The sequence below is a fragment of the Pongo abelii genome, chromosome 1 (genome assembly GCF_028885655.2).
Source record: "Pongo abelii isolate AG06213 chromosome 1, NHGRI_mPonAbe1-v2.0_pri, whole genome shotgun sequence".
Lineage (NCBI taxonomy): Eukaryota > Metazoa > Chordata > Mammalia > Primates > Hominidae > Pongo > Pongo abelii.
This window is the reverse complement of record NC_071985.2, coordinates 140721348-140746206: the sequence shown is the minus strand read 5'-3', so window position 1 is coordinate 140746206 and position 24859 is coordinate 140721348. Positions and strand designations below refer to the sequence as shown.

At 36.4% G+C, this 24859-nt stretch overlaps 1 protein-coding gene across 4 annotated transcripts in view; it reads right to left on the bottom strand.

Moving 5' to 3' along the window:
- GLMN (glomulin, FKBP associated protein) overlaps nucleotides 1-24859 on the bottom strand; it is a 63468-nt gene that overhangs the window by 378 nt on the left and 38231 nt on the right. Inside the window, exons 12-18 of one of the 4 annotated variants that reach the window (XM_002810603.5) lie at nucleotides 24669-24710; nucleotides 24385-24458; nucleotides 22530-22614; nucleotides 21620-21729; nucleotides 20857-20920; nucleotides 1082-1193; nucleotides 261-343 (exon numbers count right to left, since the gene is read on the bottom strand). In XM_002810603.5, the coding sequence (XP_002810649.1) occupies nucleotides 261-343; nucleotides 1082-1193; nucleotides 20857-20920; nucleotides 21620-21729; nucleotides 22530-22614; nucleotides 24385-24458; nucleotides 24669-24710 (570 nt within the window). Of the gene's footprint in view, nucleotides 1-260; nucleotides 344-1081; nucleotides 1194-20856; nucleotides 20921-21619; nucleotides 21730-22529; nucleotides 22615-24384; nucleotides 24459-24504; nucleotides 24559-24668; nucleotides 24711-24859 lie in introns of all 4 variants that reach the window. The other 3 variants (XR_656301.4, XM_063728405.1, XM_002810604.5) reach the window with 3 other exon arrangements.

The window sequence follows — 24859 nt, the reverse complement described above, 5'->3', positions numbered from 1 at the left end:
GAGAGGATTACTAGAGGCCAGGAGTTGGAGACCAGCCTGAGCAACATAGTGAGACCCTATCTCTACTAAAAATTAGCCAGGCATGGTGGTGTGCACCTGCAGTTCTGGCTAATCGGGAGTCTGAGGTGGGAGGATCACTTGAGCCCAGGGAGTTGAAGCTGCAGTGAGCCACAATCATGCCACTGCACTCCAGCTTGGGCAAGACAGCAAGACCCCGTTTCTAAAGAAGAAAAAGGAAAGAAAAGAAAATTTCAGATCACCTTAAGCTGCATTTCAGGAGGCATATTAGGGCTCTCTTCTCCACCTACAGTTATAGAACAAAGATCTTTAGATTTCTGGGCCTCTGTAAGAGAAGAAGAAAAATCATGTGTGACACTTAACTCTCAGATTTCAATAACAAAGGTATAAGCTACTTTCATTCACTAACTTAAAACGTGTCAGTTATTTGTATAAATTATTAAGTCCATTGTTTAACAGCTCAGGGTATACTTAAGCTATAAGCAAATAGAATGAAATATCAAAATTCTGCAACATGTGAATTAATGCTTCTTTAGATAAATAGCATTATTTTGGCATGTATAGGATTCATGAAACTATTTTCTTCAGTATATAATCAGAATTATAGCCATTATACTAAAAACAAAATTTCTGGTAATGCCTATAAAAGCACCACCACAGATATATGGAAGAGATCATACGACTATTATAGAATTGTTGACTTAAAAAAAAATTCTAGATCTAAGATTCTTTTCGAAATTTGTATGGATTTACTTGAGGGCGAGATGGAGAATGGACCCAGCAATACCAAAGGAATGGTACCCAAATGGAAATAGCTGTAATACAGATTCTTAATCAGACCTTGAGGCTTTACAATGTAATATATGGTTTAAGTCTTCATTAACCCGATTTTAGGTAAATTAGCTTATAGATCTGCTAAGAATTTTAACTATAAATAAAATGGCTTAGCTGTTATGGTCTCTAAAGTACAAGATTTTTTAGAAGTTCTTAAATTTGAATATGACAGTTCCAAAATTGGACTACTTTTTAGACCTAACTGAAAACAAAATTGCACATTACCAACCTTGGCTATTTTTAATTTCTGCTTCATAATGTGCTTTTGACATATTAAGTCCTATATGAAGTGGCTTTAAGAAATTATTCTCAATATTTCCAAGTTCTGTCCATAATCCAGTCTGTTAAGAATGAAAGAATGAGTTATTTAGTTCAACAATGATTGATTGCCTACTATTAAACGTGTTAAAAGCTCAAAAAACAAAAATAAATGAAATGTGGCCCTTGCTTTTCACAATGGACTTCACTATTTAATAATATATTTATTACTAAATCTAGTTATGTGAACACCAACTAAAAGAAAAATGTATTTGGGGCACTATGCTTATCACTGCACCATTTGGATAGCTCCTGGTTTTGAGATCTATTAACTTGTTAAGTTTTATTTATGAGAAAATTATTTGAGGATAAATTCACAGACATCTCTTCCTCTATAAGCCATCCCCACAATGACTCTACCTTATTTATGCCTTCATCCCAAGTATGACCTTTCAATTGATATCCACACCACGGATCTAGTTCTAGAGGATGCTTTCCCTTTCCTACTGATGGAAACTTTTCTAATACTCAGCTAATTTGAACCTCCTTGGTGACCAAAGTAGGTGAAGATTTTGTCTGTTGAGGACAGCTTATTTTGTCATGTATCTTAGAGGTTTTTATTCCAAGAGTATTTTTTCTTACAGTACTAAAGGAGAGGAGTCATGAAGTCTTTATTTTAAAAAATAGAGAAAAGAAAATCCATTGGTACTTCCAGTTTCCAAGTACTCTTTACAAAGGAAAATGTCTTAGGTAAAAAAGGGAAACTTAGGGACCCAATTTATTCTTAACTAGAATAATGAACTACTTGATAACCTATTTTGTAATGAGCTTATTTTGACCCAAGTAGTATATGTTACTTGTAGCATTCCAAGTAAAATCTACATGTCTATGCTGAATAATTGATAATATTAATGTCTCACACATATCCTTTTCATTTGTCATCTTGTCTTATTTATCCTATACTAATAGGAAAAGTAGAATACTAGAGAGGATCTAAAACCCTCAAAAATATGCATACCTTTTCACTTAGCATCTATGAACTTACCTTGGAGAAATAAAGATGTATGTTATGATTCTACTGCAGATGTTTTTAAAAATGTTTAAGTAGTGAAACATTAGAATTAAAATAACTCACAACAGGAGATTCATAGTAAATTATGACATATTAACATAATGGAAAAACTATACAGCCATTAAAATATTATTTTTCAGTACATATTGGTGAATGGGAAAAAAGGTTATAAAACAGTGTGATTCTTTTAGTATGATCTCATTTTCTTTTTAAAAAAGAAAAAATGTACAGATGTATTAACCCAAAACCTAGAAGGGAATACAGTATGTCAACAATGGTGTAATTTTGATTACTGTTCTTTTTTTTTTTTTTGCTTCTTTATGTTGATTTTTAAATAATGGATGTTTTAGTTGTATAATTTTTCAATTGTTAAGTGGAAAGTTTTCTTAACCTCTAATGGCAAATTTGGGTTATATGCAGCAGGAATTTCCTTAACCAGTGTAGCCACATAGTATATTACTATGTGCATATTACTCTTATATGCACTGACTGCTCTCATTTCTCCTATTTTTACCTCTCTCTATCCAGCCTTTTTTCTTTTACTGATACATGATATTTTACATATTTATGGGTACATGTATTTGTTACATGCATAAAATGTATAATAATAAAGTCAGAGTATTTGGGGTATCCATCCTCTTGAGTATTCATAATTTCTATGGGTTGGTAACAGTTCATGTCCTCTCTTCTAGCTACATTGAAATATACAACATATTGTTGCTAATTATAGTCACTGTAATGTGCTGTCAAGCAATACAGCTTGTCTTTTATCTAACTCTTTTTGTACCCATTCACCAGTTGCTCTACATTTCCTCCTCCCATGCTCACACTCTGGTATCAGTCATTCTATATTCTGTATCCATGAGATCAAGTTTGTTAGCTCACACATGTAAGAATATGTGATATTGTCTTTCTGGGCCTGGCATATTTCAACGTAATGACATGTAGGTCCATCCACGTTGCTGCAAATAACAGGCTTTTATTCCTTTTTACGTCCAGCCTTTTCTTCAGCATTTATTCCCTGCCCCCCAACTTTTTTTTTTTTTTTTTTTTTTACTTTTTATTTGCATTCACCTCTGGGTTTATACGCAGAACCCACCGCAACTGATGGCTTTCAAGACTAGGTTACTGATGACTCTCTGTTACCCACTAAAGCACATTTGAACATAAAGAGTATAGAGAAAACACCTAGCTTTGACAAAAGGAAACATTTTATCATATTTACTTCTAAAAAATAAATAAAATACTAGATATGGCTGAAATCCCCTTTATTCAAGAGGTAGCCATTATCTAAAACTTGAATGTTTTGCATTCCTAATGTATCACTTAAACAATATAATTTTTCATGTTTAAAAGCACATAAATGGTATCATACTGTATATAACCTGCTTCTGCTTCCTTTTTCTTTGTCAATCTTATGTTTTTGAGAGTTATTTGTGTTGTAGCTCTAATTTTATTTTAATTGGTGCATAGGCATTCCATTATATGGAATTTATCCTGTTACTAAGTTTTTAGTATTTCAAAATAATGCAGCATTTACATTGCTGTATGTTTTCCTATTCACACGGGGTAAAAGTTTTTCTAGGATACTGTTTTTCAAATTATTTTTGCCATGACTCTCAGTAAAAACTAGGTTTTACATCACAACTCACACGTTTATATAGTTGAAATAAAAGTTTTCCCTCAAATCCTTTTCATAACACATTTAATCTTAATACTTTAATGTAGAAAAATGGAGAATAAGCAATTCAAAAGTAAACATCAGAAAGGTTTTTATATAAATGAGTATGCTTGCCTGTTCATGAGGTAATTTCAGTCTAATTCACTATTGAGCCTAGTTCTTTTGTTTATTATTTTTCAAAGTCAGGTTTGTTGAGGTATTGTTTACATACAGTAAAATATAACCTAGCTATACAGTTCTGAGCTGTGACAAAGATATATAGTGATATAAAGTCATGTAACCACTGCTGCTGTAAAGATATTCCCATGACCCAGAAATTTCTTTGTGCCCCTTTGTAGTCAGTTTCCTTCCACCTCCAGCAACCAGCAATCTGATTTTTGTTAAGGTAATTTTTGCCTTTTCCAGAATGCCATAAGTAGAATTAAAACCCTTTGTGGCAGAAATTGACAAAATTCTAAAATTTATACAGAAAAGGTAAAGGATTTAAAAATAGCCAATACAATTTTGAAAAAGAAGAACAAAGTTGGCAGACTCACATTACTTGAGTTCAAGACTTCTTATAAAGGAATAAAACAGAATAATTTCTTCCTATAAAGGAGTCAAGACAGTGTGGTATTGGTAAAAGAATAGATACACGTAAATGGAAGAGTCCAAAAATAGACCCATACTTATAAAATGATTTTTGATAAAGTTGCCAAGATAATTCAGTAAGTTAAGGATAACCTTTTCTACAAATAGTGTTGAGGTAAAAATAAAAGAAAAAAAATCTCAACCCATATCTCACATCATAAAAAGTTTACTTGAAATGGGTCATTGACCTAAGTGTAAAACCTAAAACTATACAATTTCTACAAGAAATTATCTTTGTGATCTGGGTTAACAAAGATTTCTTAGAACCCATAAATAAGGAATCATAAAAGAATAAAATTGATAAGTTGGACTCCATAAATATTAAAATTTCTGTCCTTTGAAAAATACTATTAAAACACAAGCCACAGACTGGAATATTTGCAAAAATATAACCAAAGAATTTGTATCCATGAAAAACTTTTCTCTTATAAAAGTTGTTCTAAGTTGAAAATTTTTTTCTTTCATCCTTTCAGTTTTACTTTGTAATGGAAATTCTTTTAAATCTGATTGCCAAAATGGTTTTTTTTTTTAAGATGGTGTCTTGCTCTGTTGTCCAGGCTGGAGTGCAGAGACATGATCTGAGCTCACTGCAACCTCTGCCTACTGGGTTCAAGCAATTCTTCTGCCTCAGCCTCCCGAGTAGCTGGGATTATAAGTGCCTGCCACCACACCCAGCTAATTTTTTTGTATTTTTAGTAGAGATGGGGTTTCGCCATGTTGGACTGGCTGGTCTTGAACTCCTAACCTCAGGTGATCTGCCTGCCTCAGCCTCCCAAAGTGCTGGGATTACAGTGATAAAATTTTATAATCATTCATTGGTACAAATATACAATTAAGCTTCACTAATTCTCCTCAGCCAAAAATTTTAACCAAATTACTAAATCAGGACTTTAAAAAGCAAATGTATCTCTAACCAAACGTTTTCTTTTAATGTTTCAAATTTCTCAAATGGAAATAATCACATATTAATAGAGTACTGGCCTGGCGCGGTGGCTCATGCCTGTAATCCCAGCACTTGGGAGGCTGAGGTGGGTGGATCACCTGAGGCAAGGAGTTCAAGACCAGCCTGGCCAACATGGTGAAACCCCTCTACTACAAATACAAAATTAGTCAGGTGTGATAGTGGGCGCCTGTAATCCTAGCTACTCGGGAGGCTGAGGCAGGAGAATCACTTGAACCCAGGAGGCAGAGGTTGCAGTGAGCCGAGATGGCGCCACTGTACTCCAGCCTGGGCAACAGAGTGAGACTCCATCTCAAAAAAAAAAAAAAAAAAAGTACTGCACAATAAGAGGTCTCTCCATCAAGACACATCACAAACTTTGCATCTAGATGTTTTCCAGTAACCTGGATTCGACCAAACATTGTGTTACAATTAAAACATACTTTTAAGACAAGTCAGTAGACTTATCAAACACTGTATTTATCTATACATGCTGGAAAGTAAGCTGTCCAGCTCATTGTGAACCATTTTCTCTTTTGCCAAATAATAGTGTAATTATATACACTGATAATAATTTAGTTTTTAAAGAATTAACTTCTAGAAAAATAAGTTTTCATCTTTCAAAATGTTAGGGTGCCTTATTCACAAGTTCCACATGTTATTCCTAGGTGTCTTTTATTTCGAAGATTTTAAACTTTCATTTGGAAAACTTAGTAACAACACAGAAGTCTATCATTTTCATTATTTTTACTTTTGATAAGACTATTTTACATAATTTTAACTTTCAAATCTTATTTTCTTTCTTTTTAGAATGTGGCTCAAATGAAATCAAAGTATGCTAATTATGGAGGAAATATTTTTCTACATATTGTCACTACATTTCTAGCTCCAGCAGTTCAACATGAAAATGTTTCTGTATTTTTTACTTCTTTTTATTATGGTTCTTCTAATAAAGATTTTGAGTACCATTTATAAATGCTAAAGTTTTATAATTGTCATGAATTTGAAAAAAGTCTCCCTAGGTAAAGTTCATTCTGAAAACACAGGATTATTTTTAAAATTTGATTGTAATATTTAACAATTTTACAGACAGTAGCAAAAATTAGATTCACAGCTAGCTACATGCTATGTTACTATAAAATTAAACTGTATAGGCCAGGCGTGGTGGCTCACGACTATAATCCTGATATTTTGAGAGGCCGAAGCAGGAGGATTGCTTGAGCCCAGGAGTTCGAGACCAGCCTGGGCAACATAAGACCCCATTCTCTGTGAAAAAACATTTAAAAATTAGCTAAGCATGGTGGCTTGTGCCTGCAGTCCCAGCTACTTGGACGGCTAAAGTGGGAGGATTGCAAGGCTACAGTGAGCTATGATAGTGCTACTGCACTCCAGCTTGGTAATAATACTTACTATTTAACTATACAAATGTTAACCCTTCTGTTAATACTCAACCATTAAATACGACATGAGATGTTGTTCAGCAACACTAAATATTATTCTTAGCCAATGTTATAACTCCTCCAGTTCTTCTCATATCATTGCAGTTGGCCACAGAATTTGCTGTAGCATGCGTAACTCTTATTAAGAATCTATAAAAATTGTTGGTCTGACCCACTAAATTGATTTCATGACTCACTAATAGATTTGGCTATGACCAGCAGTTTGGAGAATGATGCTGTGATGTACATATCAAGGGGAGGAGTTGCTGAGCCAGAGAGTACTCCTATCTTCAACTTTACTAGATAATGCCATATTGCTCTCCAAAAGTATTTATACCCATCTGTTTCATCACACTTCCACATCCTCAACTATACTACCCACCTTTTAAAACATCTGCCATTCTGGGCCGAGCGCAGTGGCTCACGCCTGTAATCCCAGCACTTTGGGAGGCTGAGGCGGATGGCTCACGAGGTCAGGAGATCGAGACCATCCTGGCTAACACAGTGAAACCCCGTCTCTACTAAAAATACAAAAAAATTAGCCGGGCATGGTGGCGGGCGCCTGTAGTCCCAGCTACTCGGGAGGCTGAGGCAGGAGAATGGCGTGAACCCGGGAGGTGGAACTTGCAGTGAGCATCTGCCATTCTGATAGGTGCAAAATGGTATCTCACGGCAGTTTAAGTTACATTTCTGTAAACTCTAGTGAGACTGGGAATCTTTTCTTGCAGTTATTGGCCACTTGGGTTTCTTCTGTAAGCTGCCTACAGCTGACACACAGGACAGCTATGTGTCCTTTGCCTGTTTTTCTGATTTGTAGTCTTTTTCTTCTTGCTTTGTGGTTATTTATTTTTGATATCAATTATTAGATGAATATATTTTACATATATACTTTTTTCCTCTTTGTGGCTAGTTTTTTTCAGTTTGTACATTTTTCTTTTCTTGAATAGGTTATAGTTTTAATGTCAGTAGGCTTATCCATCTTTTTTTTTTGTGGTTAGTGCTCTTATATGTAAGAAAACCTTCCCTACCCTTAACTCACAGAGAATTCTCCTATAATGTGTTCTAAAAATTTCTAAGTTTCCTTTTCCATTTTAAATCTTTTAATCTGTTTGGAATTTTGCTTTGTGTAATATGTGAGATAGGTATCTACCCCTCACCCCCATATATATGACAAATTACCCAGCATCATTTATTGAATAGTACCGTCCGTCCTTCTAATTTGTGATGGCATTTCCATTTAAGAGAGGGAGTATAGTGCAATGATGCAGTTAAGACTGTGAGCTCTGGTGATTGCCCAGGTTCAATAACTGGATGCTCAACTAAGTAGCTAGGACTTTGTGTGAATTATACTTACCCTCACTATGACTCTATTCCCTTACCTGTAAAATGAGGACAAGAGTAATCTACCTTGTAGTGGGATTAAATTAGTTAATACATACTTAAAGCACAGCTTGGCAGATGACTCTCAATAAGTATAAGTTACCATTAGCATCAACATCCTCATCATTACATATTAAATTTCCACATAATCTGTTTTTAGGCCCTATTGTATTCTATCAGCCAATCTATCCAAACCTCTGGCAAGACTGCACTAAATTATTGTGGATTTATAATAAATTATACTATCTGGCAAGGCAAATCCTCCCCACCAAGTCACCTTATTCCTCTCCAAACTGTCATGGCTAAATTTGGCCCTTAACTGTTCCACATGAAACTTAAAACCAACTCATCAAATTCCATTTTAAGAAACCTAATTGGTACTTTGATTTGAATTACACTTAATTCATAGATTAATTTGGGAAGAACTGACAACTTTTAAGATACCGAGTCTTACCCCCATAAATGTTAATCAATTCTTCAATTATCTGTCTTCTTTTATGTCTTTTCTGTAAAGTGTTATAATTTTCTCTATAACGTTTTACACATCTTTTGATACATGTATTCCTAGGTTTCTTATATTTCTGTTGCAACTGTAAATAGTAAATTATATTTTCTAGTTTGCTAAGAATTTTTCTCATGATTATGTGTTGAATGTGTCAAATGCTTTTTTTCTGTAGCTATTGACATATCAAATGTTTCCTCTACTCTCTGAATTATAATAAGCTTGCATTACTGGAATAAACCCAACTTGATCTTATTGCTTAACATTTTATTTTTGGCTTGGTAATATTAGTACCTATATTCATAAGTGAAATTAGCCTACAACTTTCCTCCTGCATACTGTTCTTTTCTGTTTTGGTATTACAGTCTTATCTTGCTAAACAGAGTCACAGTATTAGTTATAACTACTCTTTCTACTCTTTACAACATTTTATATAAGATTTGAGTTACCTGTTTCTTGAAAGTATGGTAAAATTATCTGACCATGGGTTTTCTCTTAGTAGACTGCTTGTGGCAGTTAAATTATATTTTCTAACAAATTCCATTTTATTAAAGTTTTCAGATTTATTGATACATTTTCATGTAATTTTACTATTTTTCTGTATTTGTACTGATACTTTTTTTTTTAAGACGGAGTTTCACTCTTGTTGCCCAAGCTGCAGTGCAATGGCATGATCCCTGCTCACTGCAACCTCCGCCTCCCAGGTTCAAGCGATTCTCCTGCCTCAGCCTCCAGAGTAGCTGGGATTACAGGCACGTGCCACCACGCCTGGCTAATTTTTTGTATTTTTAGTAGAAATGGAGTTTCACCATGTTAGCCAGGCTGGTCTCAAACTCCTGACCTCAGGTGATCTGCCCACCTTGGCCTCTCAAAGTGCTGCGATTACAGGAGTGAGCCACCAAGCCTGGCCCGATACTCTTTTTAAAATTAGCATATTGTGTCTTCATTCATTGTTTAAATCAATCTTGCTAGAAATTCATTCAATAATTAATCTGATAATACAAGCACTTAAAGTTGGAAATTTTTCTCTAAGTACTAATGTAGCTGTAGCCCACAAGTTTTAATATATAGCATTCTATTTTTCAGTTCTAAATAGCTAACCAATATTATTATCATAGACAAATGATACCTCATAAAATAGATTTTACTCATAATTCATAGAGAGGTTCTCAAACTTCTCTGTTAGTTAAAAGTATAGATTTCTGTGCTTTACTCAGAGGTTTTGATTGAGTAAATTTGGAGCTGAACCCAGTAATTTGCATTTATTTTAAAAAAACAAATATTCAGGTGATTTTGATTAGAACCACATATTGGGAAACAATGACCTACAACAGCACTGTGCAATGCCACTGAGGAACTGAATTTGTTATTAAAAAAAATTTTAGGCCAGGTGCAATGGCTCACACCTGTAATCCTAACACTTTGAGAGACTGAGGCAGCAGGAGAATCACTTGAGCCCAGGAGTTTGAGGCTGCAGTCAGCCATGATTGCATGATGGCACTCCAGCCTGGGCAAGAGTGAGACCCTGTCTCTACAAAAAATTAAAAAACTTAGCCAGGCATGGTGGCTTCCATCTGTAGTCCCAGCTACTAGGGAGGCTAAGATGGGAGGATCACCTGAGCACAGGAGGTTGTTATTGCAGTGTGCCGTGAATGTGCCACTGCACTCCAGCCTGGGCTATAGAGTAAGACCCCAACTCAAAAGGAAAAAAAAAATTAATATAAATTTACATAGTCACATGTGTCTACTGTCTACTGTATTGGACAGTGCAAATCTAGATCTTTGAATGTTAAAACCTTAGCTGTTTTCAATGGCAATAGCCCATAATCATAAAACTTCAGGTAATAAAAACACATGCCAAAAGTAGCCTAAAGAAATTTTTTACATATTCTGTTCAGCATAATTCCACAAATTTTTCAGATGATAAACTGTAATATTTTTAGAAGCATGTAGGAGTGAAGAAGCTGTGAGAATAAGAATATTTTTTCTCTCTCTCAAGTTAAGGTTACCAGATCGTTTTTAAAGAAATAATAAATACTACAAAGAAAATCACATTTTAAGAGTTCTTAAAATCTTTCAATGTCTAGAAAAAGTAAATTAAGAGTTTTAAAATAGTTATAATAATTAAAAATTTGAAAAGTTCACAAATACCTGCTTTTAATTTCATACCCAAGGAGGCTCACTGATTTAACAGTTCTGAAATCTTTCCAGTTCTAAGGCTTAAAACTATACATTTCAAAATTCACTGTAGCATATCTCACAAAAGGAAGACTAGGCAGTTCTACACTACAATGAAATTTATTGCCAGAACAGTCAGGAACCCTGCAAAGAGTAGTCAATGATGGTAATGAATAAATAAAAAGACATGAACAAGACCCAGGTGTCCCCTTTCTTCTAATTCATATAGAAGTCATCCGGCTCTGCAAATATTTCATGGATATGTTTTATCTTAGAGAAAGAAACAACTTATGCAATATGCCCCTGTAACAAACCTGTACCCCTGAATCTTAAATAGAAATGGAAATTGAAAAAAAAAACTTAAGCTCTAGATTCCTCCTCTCTCTGGGCAGGGCATCTCTGAAAGAAAGGCAGCAGCTCCAGTCAGGGGCTTATAGATAAAACTTCCATCTCCCTGGGACAGAGCACCTTGGGGAAGGGGTGGCTGTGGGTGCAGCTTCAGCAGACAAACATTCCTGCCTGCCGGCTCTGAAGAGAGCAGCAGATCTCTCAGCACAGTGCTTGAGCTCTGCTAAGGGACAGACTGCCTCCTCAAATGGGTCCCTGACCCCTCGTGCTTCCTGATGGGGAGACACCTCCAGCAGGGGTCAACAGCCACCTCATACAGGAGAGCTCTGGCTGGCATCTGGTGGGTGCCCCTCTGGGACGAAGCTTCCAGAGGAAGGAGCAGGCAGCAATCTTTGCTGTTCTGCGGCCTTCACTGGTGATACCCAGGCAAACTGCAGCAGACCTGCACAAGAGGGGCCTGACTGTTAGAGGGAAAACTAACAAACAGAAAGCAATAGCATTAACATCAACAAAAAGGATGACCCAAGCAAAAACTCCACCTGAAGGTCACCAACAGCAAAGACCAAAGGTAGAAATCCACGAAGATGAGGAAAAAGCAGCGGAAAAGGGCTGAAAATTCCAAGCACCCAAACACCTCTTCTCCAAAGGATCACAACTCCTTGCCAGCAACTCCTTGCCAACAAAACTGGACAGATAATGAGTTTGATGAACTGACAGAAGTAGGCTTCAGAAGTTGGGTAATAACAAACTCCTCCAAGCTAAAGGAGCATGTTCTAACCCAATGCAAAAGGTTAGAGTAATTGCTAACTAGAATAACCAGTTTAGAGAAGAACATAAATGACCTGATGGAGGTGAAAAACACAGCACGAGAACTTCGTGAAGCATATGCAAGGATCAATAGCTGAATCGATCAAGTGGAAGAAAGGATATCAGAGATTGAAGATCAACTTAATGAAATAAAGTGTGAAGACAAGATTAGAGAAAAAAAGAATGAAAAGGAATGAACAAAGCTTCCAAGAAATATGGCACTATGTGAAAAGACCAAACCTATGTTTGATTGGTGTACCTGAAAGTGATGGGGACAATGGAACCAAGGTGGAAAACACACTTCAGGGTATTATCCAGGAGAACTTCCCAACTTAGCAAGACAGGCCAACATTCAAATTCAGAAAATACAGAGAACACCACAAAGATACTCCTCGGGAAGAGCAACCCCAAGACACATAATCGTCAGATTCACCAAGGTTGAAATGAAGGAAAAAATGTTAAGTGCAGCCAGAGAGAAAGGCTGGGTTACCCACAACGGGAAGCCCATCAGACTAACAGCGGATCTCTGTGCAGAAACCCTACAAGCCAGAAGACAGTGGAGGCCAATATCTTAAAGAATTTTCAACCCAGAATTTCATATCCAGCCAGATTAAGCTTCATAAGTGAAGGAGAAATAAAATCCTTTACAGACAAGGAAATGCTGAGAGATTTTGTCACCACCAGGCCTGCCTTACAAGAGCTCCTGAAGGAAGCACTAAATATGGAAAGGAAAAACCAGTACCAGCTACTGCAAGAACAAACCAAAATGTAAAGACCATTGACACTATGAAGAAACTGCGTAACTGGCAAAATAACCAGCTAGCATAATGACAGGATCAAATTCACAGATAACGATATTAACTTTAAATGTAAATGGGCTAAATGCCCCAATTAAAAAGCACAGACTGGCAAATTGAATAAAGAGTCAAGACCCATCGGTGTGCTGTATTCAGGAGACCCATCTCATGTGAAAAGACACACATAGGCTCAAAATAAAGGGATGAAGGATTATTTACCAAGCAAACAGAAAGAAAAAAAAACGCAGAGGTTGCAATCCTAGTGTCTGATAAAACAGACTTTAAACCATCAAAGATCAAAAAAGACAAAGAAGGGCATTACATAATGGTAAAGGGATCAATGCAACAAGAAGAGCTAACTATCCTAAATATATATGCACCCAATACAGAAACACCCAGATTCATAAAGCAAGCTCTTAGAGACCTACAGAGACTTAGACTCCCACAAAATAATAGTGGGAGACTTTTAACACTCCACTGTCAATATCAGACAGATCAACAAGACAGAAAATTAACAAGGATATTCAGGATTTCAACTCAGCTCTGGACCAAGCAGACCTAACAGACATCTACAGAACTCTCCACCCCAAATCAACAGAAGATACATTCTTCTCAGCACCACACAGCACTTATTCTAAAATTGACCACATAATTGGAAGTAAAACACTCCCTCCTCAGCAAATGCAAAAGAACGGAAATCGTAACAGACTGTCTCTTAGACCACAGTGCAATCAAAGTAGAACTCAGGATTAAGAAACTGACTCAAAACCACAAAACTACATGGAAACTGAACAACCTGCTCCTGAATGACTACTGGGTAAATAACGAAATTAAGGCAGAAATAAATAAGTTCTTTGCAACCAATGAGAACAAAGACAACATATCAGAATCTCTTGGACACAGCTAAAGCAGTGTTTAGAGGGAAATTTTTAGCACTTAATGCCCAAAGGAGAAAGCGGGAAAGATCTAAAATCGACCATCTAACATCACAATTAAAAGAAATAGAGAGGCAAAAGTAAACAAATTCAAAAGCTAGCAGAAGACAAGAAATAACTAAGATCAGAGCAGAACTGAAGGAGATAGACACACAAAAAACCCTTCAAAAAAATCAATGAATCCAGGAGCTGGTTTTTTGAAAAGACTAACAAAACAGACCACTAGCCAGACTAATAAAGAAAAGAGAGAAGAATCAAATAGACACAATAAAAATTGATAAAGGGTATATCACCACTGATCCCACAGAAATACAAACTACCATCAGAGAATACTATAAACACCTCTATGCAAATTAACTAGAAATTCTAGAAAAAATGGATAAATTCCTGGACATACACACCCTCCCAAGACTAAACCAGGAAGAAGTAGAATCCCTGAATAGACCAATAATAAGTTCTGAAATTGAGGCAGTAATTAATAGCCTACAACCAAAAAAAAAAAAAACCCAGGACCAGACGGATTCACAGCCGCATTCTACCAGAGGTACAAAGAGGAGGTGGTACCATTCCTTCTGAAACTTTTCCAAACAGTAGAAAAAGAGGGACTCCTCCCTAACTCATTTTATGAGGCCAGCCTCATCCTGATACCAAAACCTGGCAGAGACACAACAAAAAAGAAAATTTCAGGCCAATATCCCTGATGAACATCGATGCAAAAATCCTCAATAAAATACTGGCAAACCGAATACAGCAGCACATCAAAAAGCTTATCCACCATGATCAAGTTGGCTTCATCCCTGTGATTCAAGGCTGGTTCAACATACGCAAATCAATAAACGTAATCCATTCCATAAACAGAACCAATGACAAAAACCACATGATTATCTCAATAGATGCAGAAAAGGCCTTGGATAAAATTCAACAGCCTTTCATGCTAAAAACTCTCAATAAACTAGGTATTGATGGAACGTATCTCAAAATAATAAGAGCTATTTATGACAAACCCACAGCCAATATCATACTGAATGGGCAAAAACTGGAAGCATTCCCTTTGAAAACTGGCACAAGACAGGGATGCCCTCTCTCACCATTCCTATTCAACATAGTATTGGAAGTTCTGCTCAGGGCAATCAGGCAAGAGAAAGAAAGAAAGCGTATTCAAATAGGAAGAAAGGAGGTCAAATTGTCTCTGTTTGCAGATAACATGATTGTATATTTAGAAAACCCCATCATCCCAGCGCAAAATCTCTTTAAGCTGATAAGCAACTTTGGCAAAGTCTCAGGATACAAAATCAATGTGCAAAAATCACAAGCATTCCTATACACCAATAATAGACAAACAGAGAGCCAAATCATGAGTGAACTCCCATTCACAATTGCTACAAAAAGAATAAAATACCTAAGAATCCAACTTGCAAGGATGTGAAGGACCTCTTCAAGGAGAACTACAAACCACCACTCAAAGAAATAAGAGAGGACACAAATGGAAAAACATTCCATGCTCATTGGTAGGAAGGATCAATATTGTGAAAATGGCCATACCGCCCAAAGTAATTTATAGATTCAATGCTATCCCCATCAAGCTACCACTGACTTTCTTCACAAAATTAGAAAAAACTACTTTAAATTTCATATAGAACCAAAAAGAGTCCGGATAGCCAAGACGATCCTAAGCAAAAAGAACAAAGCTGGAGGCATCATGCTACCTGACTTCAAACTATACTACAAGGCTACAGTAACCAAGACAGCATGGTACTGGTACCAAAACAGATATATAGACCAATGGAACAGAACAGAGGCTTCAGAAATAATGCCACACATCTACAACCATCTGATCTTTGACAAACCTGACAAAAACAAGAAATGGGGAAAGGATTCCCTATTTAATAAACGGTGCTGGGAAAACTGGCTAGCCATATGCAGAAAACTGAAATTGGACTCCTTCCTTACCCCCTATACAAAAATTAACTTGAGATGGATTGAAGACTTAAACATAAAACCTAAAACCACAAAAACCCTAGAAGAAAACCCAGGCAATACCATTCAGGACATAGACATGGGCCAAGACTTCATAACTAAAACACCAAAAGAAATGGCAACAAAAGCCAAAATGGACAAATGGGATCTAATTAAACTAAAGAGCTTCTGCACAACAAAACAAACTATCATCAGAGTAAACAGGCAACCTACAGAATGGGAGAAAATTTTTGCAATCTATCCATCTGACAAAGGGTTAATATCCAGAATCTACAAGGAAACTTAAACAAATTTATAAGAAAAAAAAAAAAACCATCAAAAAGTGGGCAAAGGATATGAACAGACACTTCTCAAAAGAAGATATTTATGCGGCCAACAAGCATGAAAAAAAGCTCATCATCACTGGTCATTAGAGAAATGCAAATCAAAACCACAATGAGATACTATCTCATGCCAGTTAGAATGGCGATCATTAAAAAGTCAGGAAACAACAGATGCTGGAGAGGATGTGGAGAAACAGGAAGTTGGTGGGAGTGTAAATTAGTTCAACCATTGTGAAAGACAGTGTGGTGATTCCTCAAGGATCTAGAACCAGAAATACCATTTGACCCAGCAATCCCATTACTGGGTATATACCCAAAAGATTATAAATCATTCTACTATAAAGACACATGCACATGTATGTTTACGGCAGCACTATTCACAATAGCAAAGACTTGGAACCAACCCAAATGCCCATCAATGATAGACTGGATTAAAAAAATGTGGCACATATATACCATGGAATACTATGCAGCCATAAAAAAGGATGAGTTCATGTACTTTGCAGGGACATGGATGAAGCTGAAAACCATCATTCTCAGCAAACTAACACAGGAACAGAAAATCAAACACCACATGTTCTCACTCATAAGTAGGAGCTGAACAATTTGAACACACAGACACAGGGTGGGGAACATCACACACCGGGGCCTGTCAGGGTTCAGGGGCTGGGGGAGGGATATTAGGAGAAATACCTAATGTAGATGATGAGTTGATGGGTACAGCAAACCACCATGGCATGTGTATACCTATGTAACAAACCTGCACGTTCTGTACATGTATCCCAGAACTTAAAGTATTGAAAAAAAAAAAAATGAGCACCCAAAATATGGATTATATAGAATTTTGTGTATGTGTATTTATTATACAAGATACAATTTTTTTCCTAAATGAAAAGCACATACACACACATTAAGCAATTCAATTTTAAAATTCCTGATACTTACCTGTGGCCTTTGCCATCTCATTGTTTCCCTTGTCCCGGCTTTCATTCTACATATTATAATTACAAACTTTTTAGAAAAAAAGATGAGTAAACAGATGGATGGGAAAGGAGATGAGTACACAGGACAGAAGGTAAGGGATAACATGATTATTGGATCTGTATTAGAATAAATTATTGTAATTTGAAACAGCTAATAATTATTTAAAGATACTTCCTAAATAGATAATATTTGGTATAAAAACTAAGTTGGTTTTACCAGTAAAGATGGGAGCATGTTTGTACTATAATATTCAAGAAAAGTTATATGAAATTCAAGAGTAAGAGAAGGTGCCTGAAACTTAAGCAAGGAGATACAAGACGCATGAAATAGTGGGGTGAGGAAGGATGGCTTATGAAGAGAATAAGTCAGTTGACAGTAACCCAAAATAGCAAGAAAAAAAATGGATTATTACTCAATTATTAATCACTTTGTTGTCTTTGTATTTGAATGTGATTCTCTTCTTAATCTTCCTGTTCGTATTTCTGACTGTGTGTCTGCTTTTCATCTGACTAACTACCCTCTTAGCACACTTAAGTGCTCAAAAATAGGTACTGGTAGGAGTCCTTTTGAATAAAATGCCCCATATTTCAGCATCACCAGATCATCATTTTGTTTTTTCTTTCTTTTTTTTTTTTTTTTTTGAGACGGAGTCTTGCTCTGTCACCCAGGGGGGAGTGCAGTGGCACGATCTCGGCTCACTGCAAGCTCCACCTCCTGGTTCACGCCATTCTCCTGCCTCAGCCTCCCGAGTAGCTGGGACTACAGGCACCCGCCACCACGCCCGGCTAATTTTGTTTGCATTTTTAGTGGAGACGGAGTTTCACCATGTTAGCCAGGATGGTCTTGATCTCCTGACTTCGTGAACCACCCGCCTTGGCCTTCCAAAGTGCTGGGATTACAGGTGTGAGCCACCACGCCCGGCCCATTTTGGTTTTTCTTTAACGAAATCTTCCAAAAACTCAGAAAGTGTCATTTTTTATTAACCACAGTAGACATATTTGCCTCTCAGTTATATACACGACCTATTGTCATTGCACTCAGGAGAAATGTTTTCAAGATAGACAGGCTCTTAAGTGCCTAAAAGATGTGAGGTTGCCAGCTTGGACTGGGTTTTTGCTAATTTCCCTAGTATAATTCTTACGGTAACTTATAAAGCAATAATTTAGAATATTTGATCCCTTAGAAAAATTATTAAAAACCATTAAATAAGAGATGCCTGTTGGCTGGGCATGGTGGCACACACCTGTAATCCCAGCACTTTGGGAGGCTGAGGAGAGAGGATCACTTGAGGTCAAAAGTTTGAGACCAGCCTGGGCAACATGATGAAACCCCATCTCTAGTAAAAATACAAAAATTAGCTGGTGTGGTGGTGCCTGGCTGTAGTCCCAGCTACTCGGGAGACTGAGGCAGGAGAATCATTTGAACCCAGGAGGTGGACGTTGCAGTGAGCAGAGATCGTGCCACTGCAGTTCAGCCTGGGCAACAGAGTGAGACTCCATCTCAAGAAAAAAAAGAAGTGCCTGTAATCTCAGCACTTTGGGAGGCTGACGTGGGAGGATTGTTTGAGCTGGGGAGTTTGAGGCTGCAGTGAGCCGTGACTGCCACTGTACTCCAGCCTGGGCAATACAGTGAGACACTGTCTCTTTGAGAGAAAAAAAAAAAAAAAAAAGCAGTCCTATAGGCTGGTTGTATCCTTTCCTTCACCATAAAATGTACATGCCAAACAAAAGTGAGGAATTATCTATGGATAGTATAGCAGACACTGCATAATGCTAAACTGCTCTCAAGTCTTCCCTCTCTAAGCAGAGACCAATCTGCTGCCTTTGTACTACTCTGTGTTCCATATCTAACACACCTATCAATCCTAAACAACAAGATTCCTTTTCTTTTTGTCAGGCAAGTCAGATAATCTCTCAAGTAGGTACAGCCTTTCTTGATTACTAAAAAAATAAAAACTCATACCCTACCCTAAGGCCACCTTCCTGAAGTCTCAGGGCCTCTACTGCTGCTGAATTTTATATTGTAGCTTTTCAACTTTTATCACAAGCTCCTTCAGGAATCAGGATTTAGTTTGTGATTTAGAAAGTTCTGGCCACTGCCTGGCGTCATAGCTATTTCTACCACTTTCCAGATGTTTGCCCTTGTGCAAGTTAATGATCTTTTTTTCACCTACTTTATCTATGAAAAGTGAAAAGTAAAGAGTACTTTTCTTGGTTTTCCATGGTGGCTCATGCCTGGAAGTTACCCCAGCACTTTGGGAGGCCGAGGTGGGAGGATCTCTTGAGCCCAGGAGGTCGAGGCTGCAGTGAGCCATGATTGTACCACTGTAATCCAGCCTGGGCAAGAGAACGAGACCCTCTCTGAAGAATAAATGATATATAGCACTTGGGCAGAATATTGGTTGTCCCTGGCAGGGGTGAGTGGCACAACGAGGTCAGAATTAACTAGGAAGGGGCACGAGGAACCCCTTGTGATGCTGGAAATGTTCTATATTGATATGGGATTGAGTAATATAGATCTATGTATTAGTTAAAATTCAGTGAATATACACTTAAAATTTGAACATTTCATTATGTAAATTTTACCTCAAAGAAAAACTACAGACAAATATTTAATCAATGTAATGAAATACATGCTGAAATATTTAGGAGAAAGTATGCTGATGTCTGCAGTTTACTTTGAAATACATCAAAAAATAAGACAGACTGATGGAGTGATAGACAGAGGGTGGAATGATAGATATATGGTGAAGTCAGTACAATAGAATCATAGACTCTAGGTGGTGGGTAAACCAATGATCACTATAAAATTCTTTCAACTTTGCTGTACATTTGAAAATTTTCACAACAAAATGTTAAAAAAAAAAATAGCACCTGATACAGAGTAAGCACTAGTCAATGATGGCAAATAGCTATTTTCAGCTGAAGAGGGATGAACGGGGGGTCAAATCACTGCATCTACTATAGATCTGTCAGGAAGGAAAGAGACTGCTACTTTTCCCATAAACTTTCATCCCAAATCACAATTTACCTAATTAAAAAAAATTTTCTTTGGCATCTTTATATAAAAATGAATTACTAAAAAAAAAACCAATTAACAACACATGATTCAGGTAGTTCTAGCTAATAGAGGTGACACATATAGGGAAAGCAATTATCAGAACCGGGTAGAAAGAGAAGATAAAAAGCAAATATAATTTTACTGTATGACAAATCTCCCTCAAATAGTTTTCTATTTATTGAATACTTCTCTATTTATTGAATACTTCTAATGATGTGCTATTTTTAAAAAAATCCAACTTCCTAAACATTATCTAAAAGGTGCTGTTAACAAATTCTGTTTTAGTGCTGAATGCTTCAATTTGTCATGTCTGATGAGGCAATATTAAAATATCAGATGATTTTATATAGCTCATGAGCTATAGGTGGAGGAAACTGAACAAGACACCCTATGTACATTGAGCTCCACAAGGTTAGTTGACTTAGGATCTGCAACTTATCTACCCAACAGGACTAAGTGCTTTCAGCAAGAAAGCAGACGTATAATAGGAAATGGAAAGGGAAAGGAAAGATGGATGTGGGGTGGTAAATGCTCCTGGGAATTAACTTCAGGTTTCAGAATAATTGTTGGCCCTCTTCCCCGGCCTTTATAGCTGGGTAAGATATTAAATATTGGCTTTAGGTACTGAATAGCTGAAACATTCCTTATGCCTTTTGAATATACTCACAGTTTCTTTTCAAATACTTCACTTACTTGATTGTCATTTTCATTATCTTTGATAACCAAATACCTCAATAAATTTAATGAAGCCATAATCCTGTTAATTAAAAATATATGTTACTTACAGTATGGTTTTATATAGTCAACAGCAATCTCAATAAGCTAAAACTTTGGGCATATTTTTATAATTAGGTTTGCCAATAGAAACTATTTCCATTAATATCTTTTTGAGTAGTAATAACTTATCACTCTTGTTTTCCATTTAAGTTCAAATCATACAATTGTGAAAATTATCATCCTTGTTTAAAGAAAGCCTTGTTACTTTAATATTTGACAGCATCATCTCTTGCTTTCTGAATTTTAAGATTACTTTTAAATGCTTTTAACCATTTCTCAATATCCATTCCAGTATACTGAAACTGAAATTATATGTTCTATATGAAAAAAAAAATGACCTGGAAAACAATAAAACAACAAAACCTAAACACATAAATTACATACACAGATTTTTAGTTTTAAGTCACAAATGCTGTCATTGCAAATTTCTATGGAATGCTGGGTACATAAAAGCTATCAAATCATAGTGTTGGTCATTCATCTAGAAAGAGGAGGTTTTTATTTTGTTTCTACACATTATCAAATCACTTAAATATGAAAAATCTTTATGTAACTTAATGAATTAGCCATAGATCATAAAATCACAGGAAAAGACATTTTATTACTTTAGGTTCCCTAAGCAGATGTTTCACATTTTATTCTGAATTTACTATGTGAACTTTGGTAATGGTCACCTCACCTATCTGAGTTTTGCAGTAAATCTGTTTCTGCACCCTCTGGGAGAAAAAGTACCAAATCAAGAAGGGAAATCAACTGTGGTCCTGTAAACCATTTGTTGTTACATGTTCTCTGAAAAGCAAACGAAAAATTGAGAAAGCTTTATAATTCATGTGTTTTTCTAATATCTTGACACTACAAAAATAAAGAATTGCACATTTAAAATACAGTTTTTAACTTTAATTTCCATACTTTCATTCACTTTCCAGACACGAGGAACGAACCCTGCCAGTTTGAGAACACTGGTCACTCTGTTTTCCATTTAGAATTACTGAGCACTCAGAAACAGAAGAGACTTAAGTTTCCATTCATTTTTCAAAAGCATATAACAAAGCAAAAATAAGCCACAATATCAGCTCAAAGAGGCCCAGAGTGATGACTCACACCTGTAATCCCAGCATTTTGGGAGGCCAAGGCGGGTGGATCACTTGAGCTCAGGAGTTCAAGACAAGCCTGGGCAACACGGTGAAACTCCATCTCTACAAAATCAAAATTCAGCCAGGTGCAGTGGTGGGCACCGGTAGTCCCAATTACTTGGGAGGCTGAGTTGGGAGAACTGCTTGAGCCCAGGAGGTGGAGGCTGCAGTGAGCCAAGATTGTGCCACTGCATTCCAAGCTGGGTGACAGGAGTGAAACCCTGTCTCAAAAAAAAAAAAGCTCAAAGAATACAATTTAAACTTATAGTTAACAAAATTTTCCAAATTCAGAGTTTTTAAAACATAGTAGAAATAGGAGAAAAAAATATGCCTTAATAGTATTTAAGTAATAGTAATACTAGAGATAGAGCAATAACTCACATTAATGTATTCTACATATGAATAAATATACCCTATGAAATAAATTGGTAATTGACACTTTGGCTATCTTCTTACCTTTAATGACATGTCAATTTGATTTTTGATATTTTGAATAATAAAAGCCTCCACACCTGAGTGATTACTTGTATTCAATAAGCACCTTGAAAGCAAAATTACAATAGATGTGAAATTATCCTGGACAGCATTAGAATTAAATGGTGATAAAAGTTTTACAAATTCAAAGAGGCCATGTGTTACTTCTAGGAATAAAAACCCCACAGTAACGGTAATTAGCAAGGTGACCAACCGATTACAAAGTCACCTGTAATAGTTATTGCTCTCACTAAATGGTAAATTCTTATTTATTTTATTTTTTTAGACAGAGTCTCGCCCTGTCACCCAGGCTGGAGTGCAATGGCACAATTTCGGCTCACTGAAACCTCCGCCTCCCAGGTTCAAGCGATTCTCCTGCCTTAGCCTCCTGAGTAGCTGGGATTACAGGTGCCCGCCACCATGCCTGGCTAATTTTTTGTATTGTTAGTAGAAACAGGGTTTCACCATGTTGGCCAGGCTTGTCTTGAACTCCTGACCTTGTGATCCGCCTGCCTCGGCCTCCCAAAGTGCTGGGATTACAGGCATAAGCCACCGCACCCGGCCGGTAAATACTTATTTATAACTGGATCTTCCAACAAGCCATTTCTATCAAACCAAAATTTGAATATTTTTATGAACATAGTTACAATAATTTGACATGGCAAGAAAGGGCACTAACATAATGGTCTAAAAAATCCCCAAATTATTTCCTGTGAAAGTAGTCTAGTGCTAGAGTAGCTTAATTGCAAAAAAAAAAAAAAAAACTAGATATGAGTGGCTTAAGAAAAAAAGGGGATTTATTCGTAGAGATACAGATAGAACAGAATAGGAAAGCTGGTATAATACCTAAGAATTGAGATTTCATAAACTTGCTCCTACTATCAACAGAAAACAAGAAAAGATAGGATCAAGAGTGTTGGCTGGGCATGGTGGCTCATGTGTGTCATCTCAACACTTTGGGAGGCTGAGGTGGGTGAATTGCTTGAGCCCAGGAGTTTGAGACCAGCCTGGGCAACATGGCAAAACCCTGTCTCCACAAAAAAATTAGCTGGGCATGATGGCATGCACCTGTAGTCCCAGCTACCTGGGAGGCTGAGGCAGGAGGATCACCTGAAGCTGGGAGGCCAAGGTCAAGGCTGCAGTGAGCCATGATCACACTGCTGCACCCCCCAAAAAAGAACAGTGCTAATATTGCCCAATCCCAAGTAAGACATTTTAGCAAATCCAGCCTGATGCCCAATTTTATCAATAAAGTTTTACTGGAACACACCCATCCCCAATACAAAGTCAAAGTTGAGCACTTGCAACAGAGACTGTATAGCCCATAAAACCTATATTTACTATTTGGCTCTTCACAGAAAATTAGAAAGTTGACCAATATTTAACTTAGAGAGTTGCTAGAATCTTATCCACCTCAAAGAGCAGTATTAGTAAGCTCTTACTATTAACATAGTGCATAGCCTATCAAAGTAATTCCAGAGCCATCAATTTGAACTGTGAGTAATGGAGATTAGTGACATACATAAAGTTCCAGCAGGAGCATCATCAATCTCAGTTTAATTATTTTTAAGTCTATTTCAAATTTAGAGTATTTCAATTGATTGAACTGCAATATATACTATTATTCATACAAAATATAGACATATATATAGTATGTATCTGAAATATTTGATTAACCCTCTCTCTAGCCATCACTGAGAATTTATAATATGTCTTCCAACCAGAGTTGAATTACATGTAAAACATACTGACATACTATGCCCTAAAACAATTACATGGCATTAACATGACTTTTAATCAACCACACACTTAGCGATTAGCCATGCTTGATACATACCTAAATAATGTATATTTGCCTTGTGAATCCAACTTGTTAATATACAGCTGAAGCATAGCTAAACTCTTTTTCCTCTAAAATGGAACAAACAATATATTATATAAAATGAATACAGCTTACCCAGACTTCATCACTATCCATTTTATGCATGTAATACATCCACACTTGTACCTCCTAAATATATAAAAATTTCACAAATTAAAATTTTTAAAAAGAAGATTAAATTATTTGTCAAATTTTCTCACTGTAACTCATTAATCTTTAGTCACCAAACATTTACATACCAGTGTCTCAATGGGGCAAAGTGTCATTACTTTCACTAAGCCCTGGAAATAAAAAAATGTAAAATTCAGATGTAAACAGATTATACTGACTGCAAACAAACAACTATAATACATCAATAGGATACTAAAAATTCAGAGAAGTGAGGGTAGGAGATTTAAAAGTGAAGTAAATTAATTTTTCCCTAAGCCTT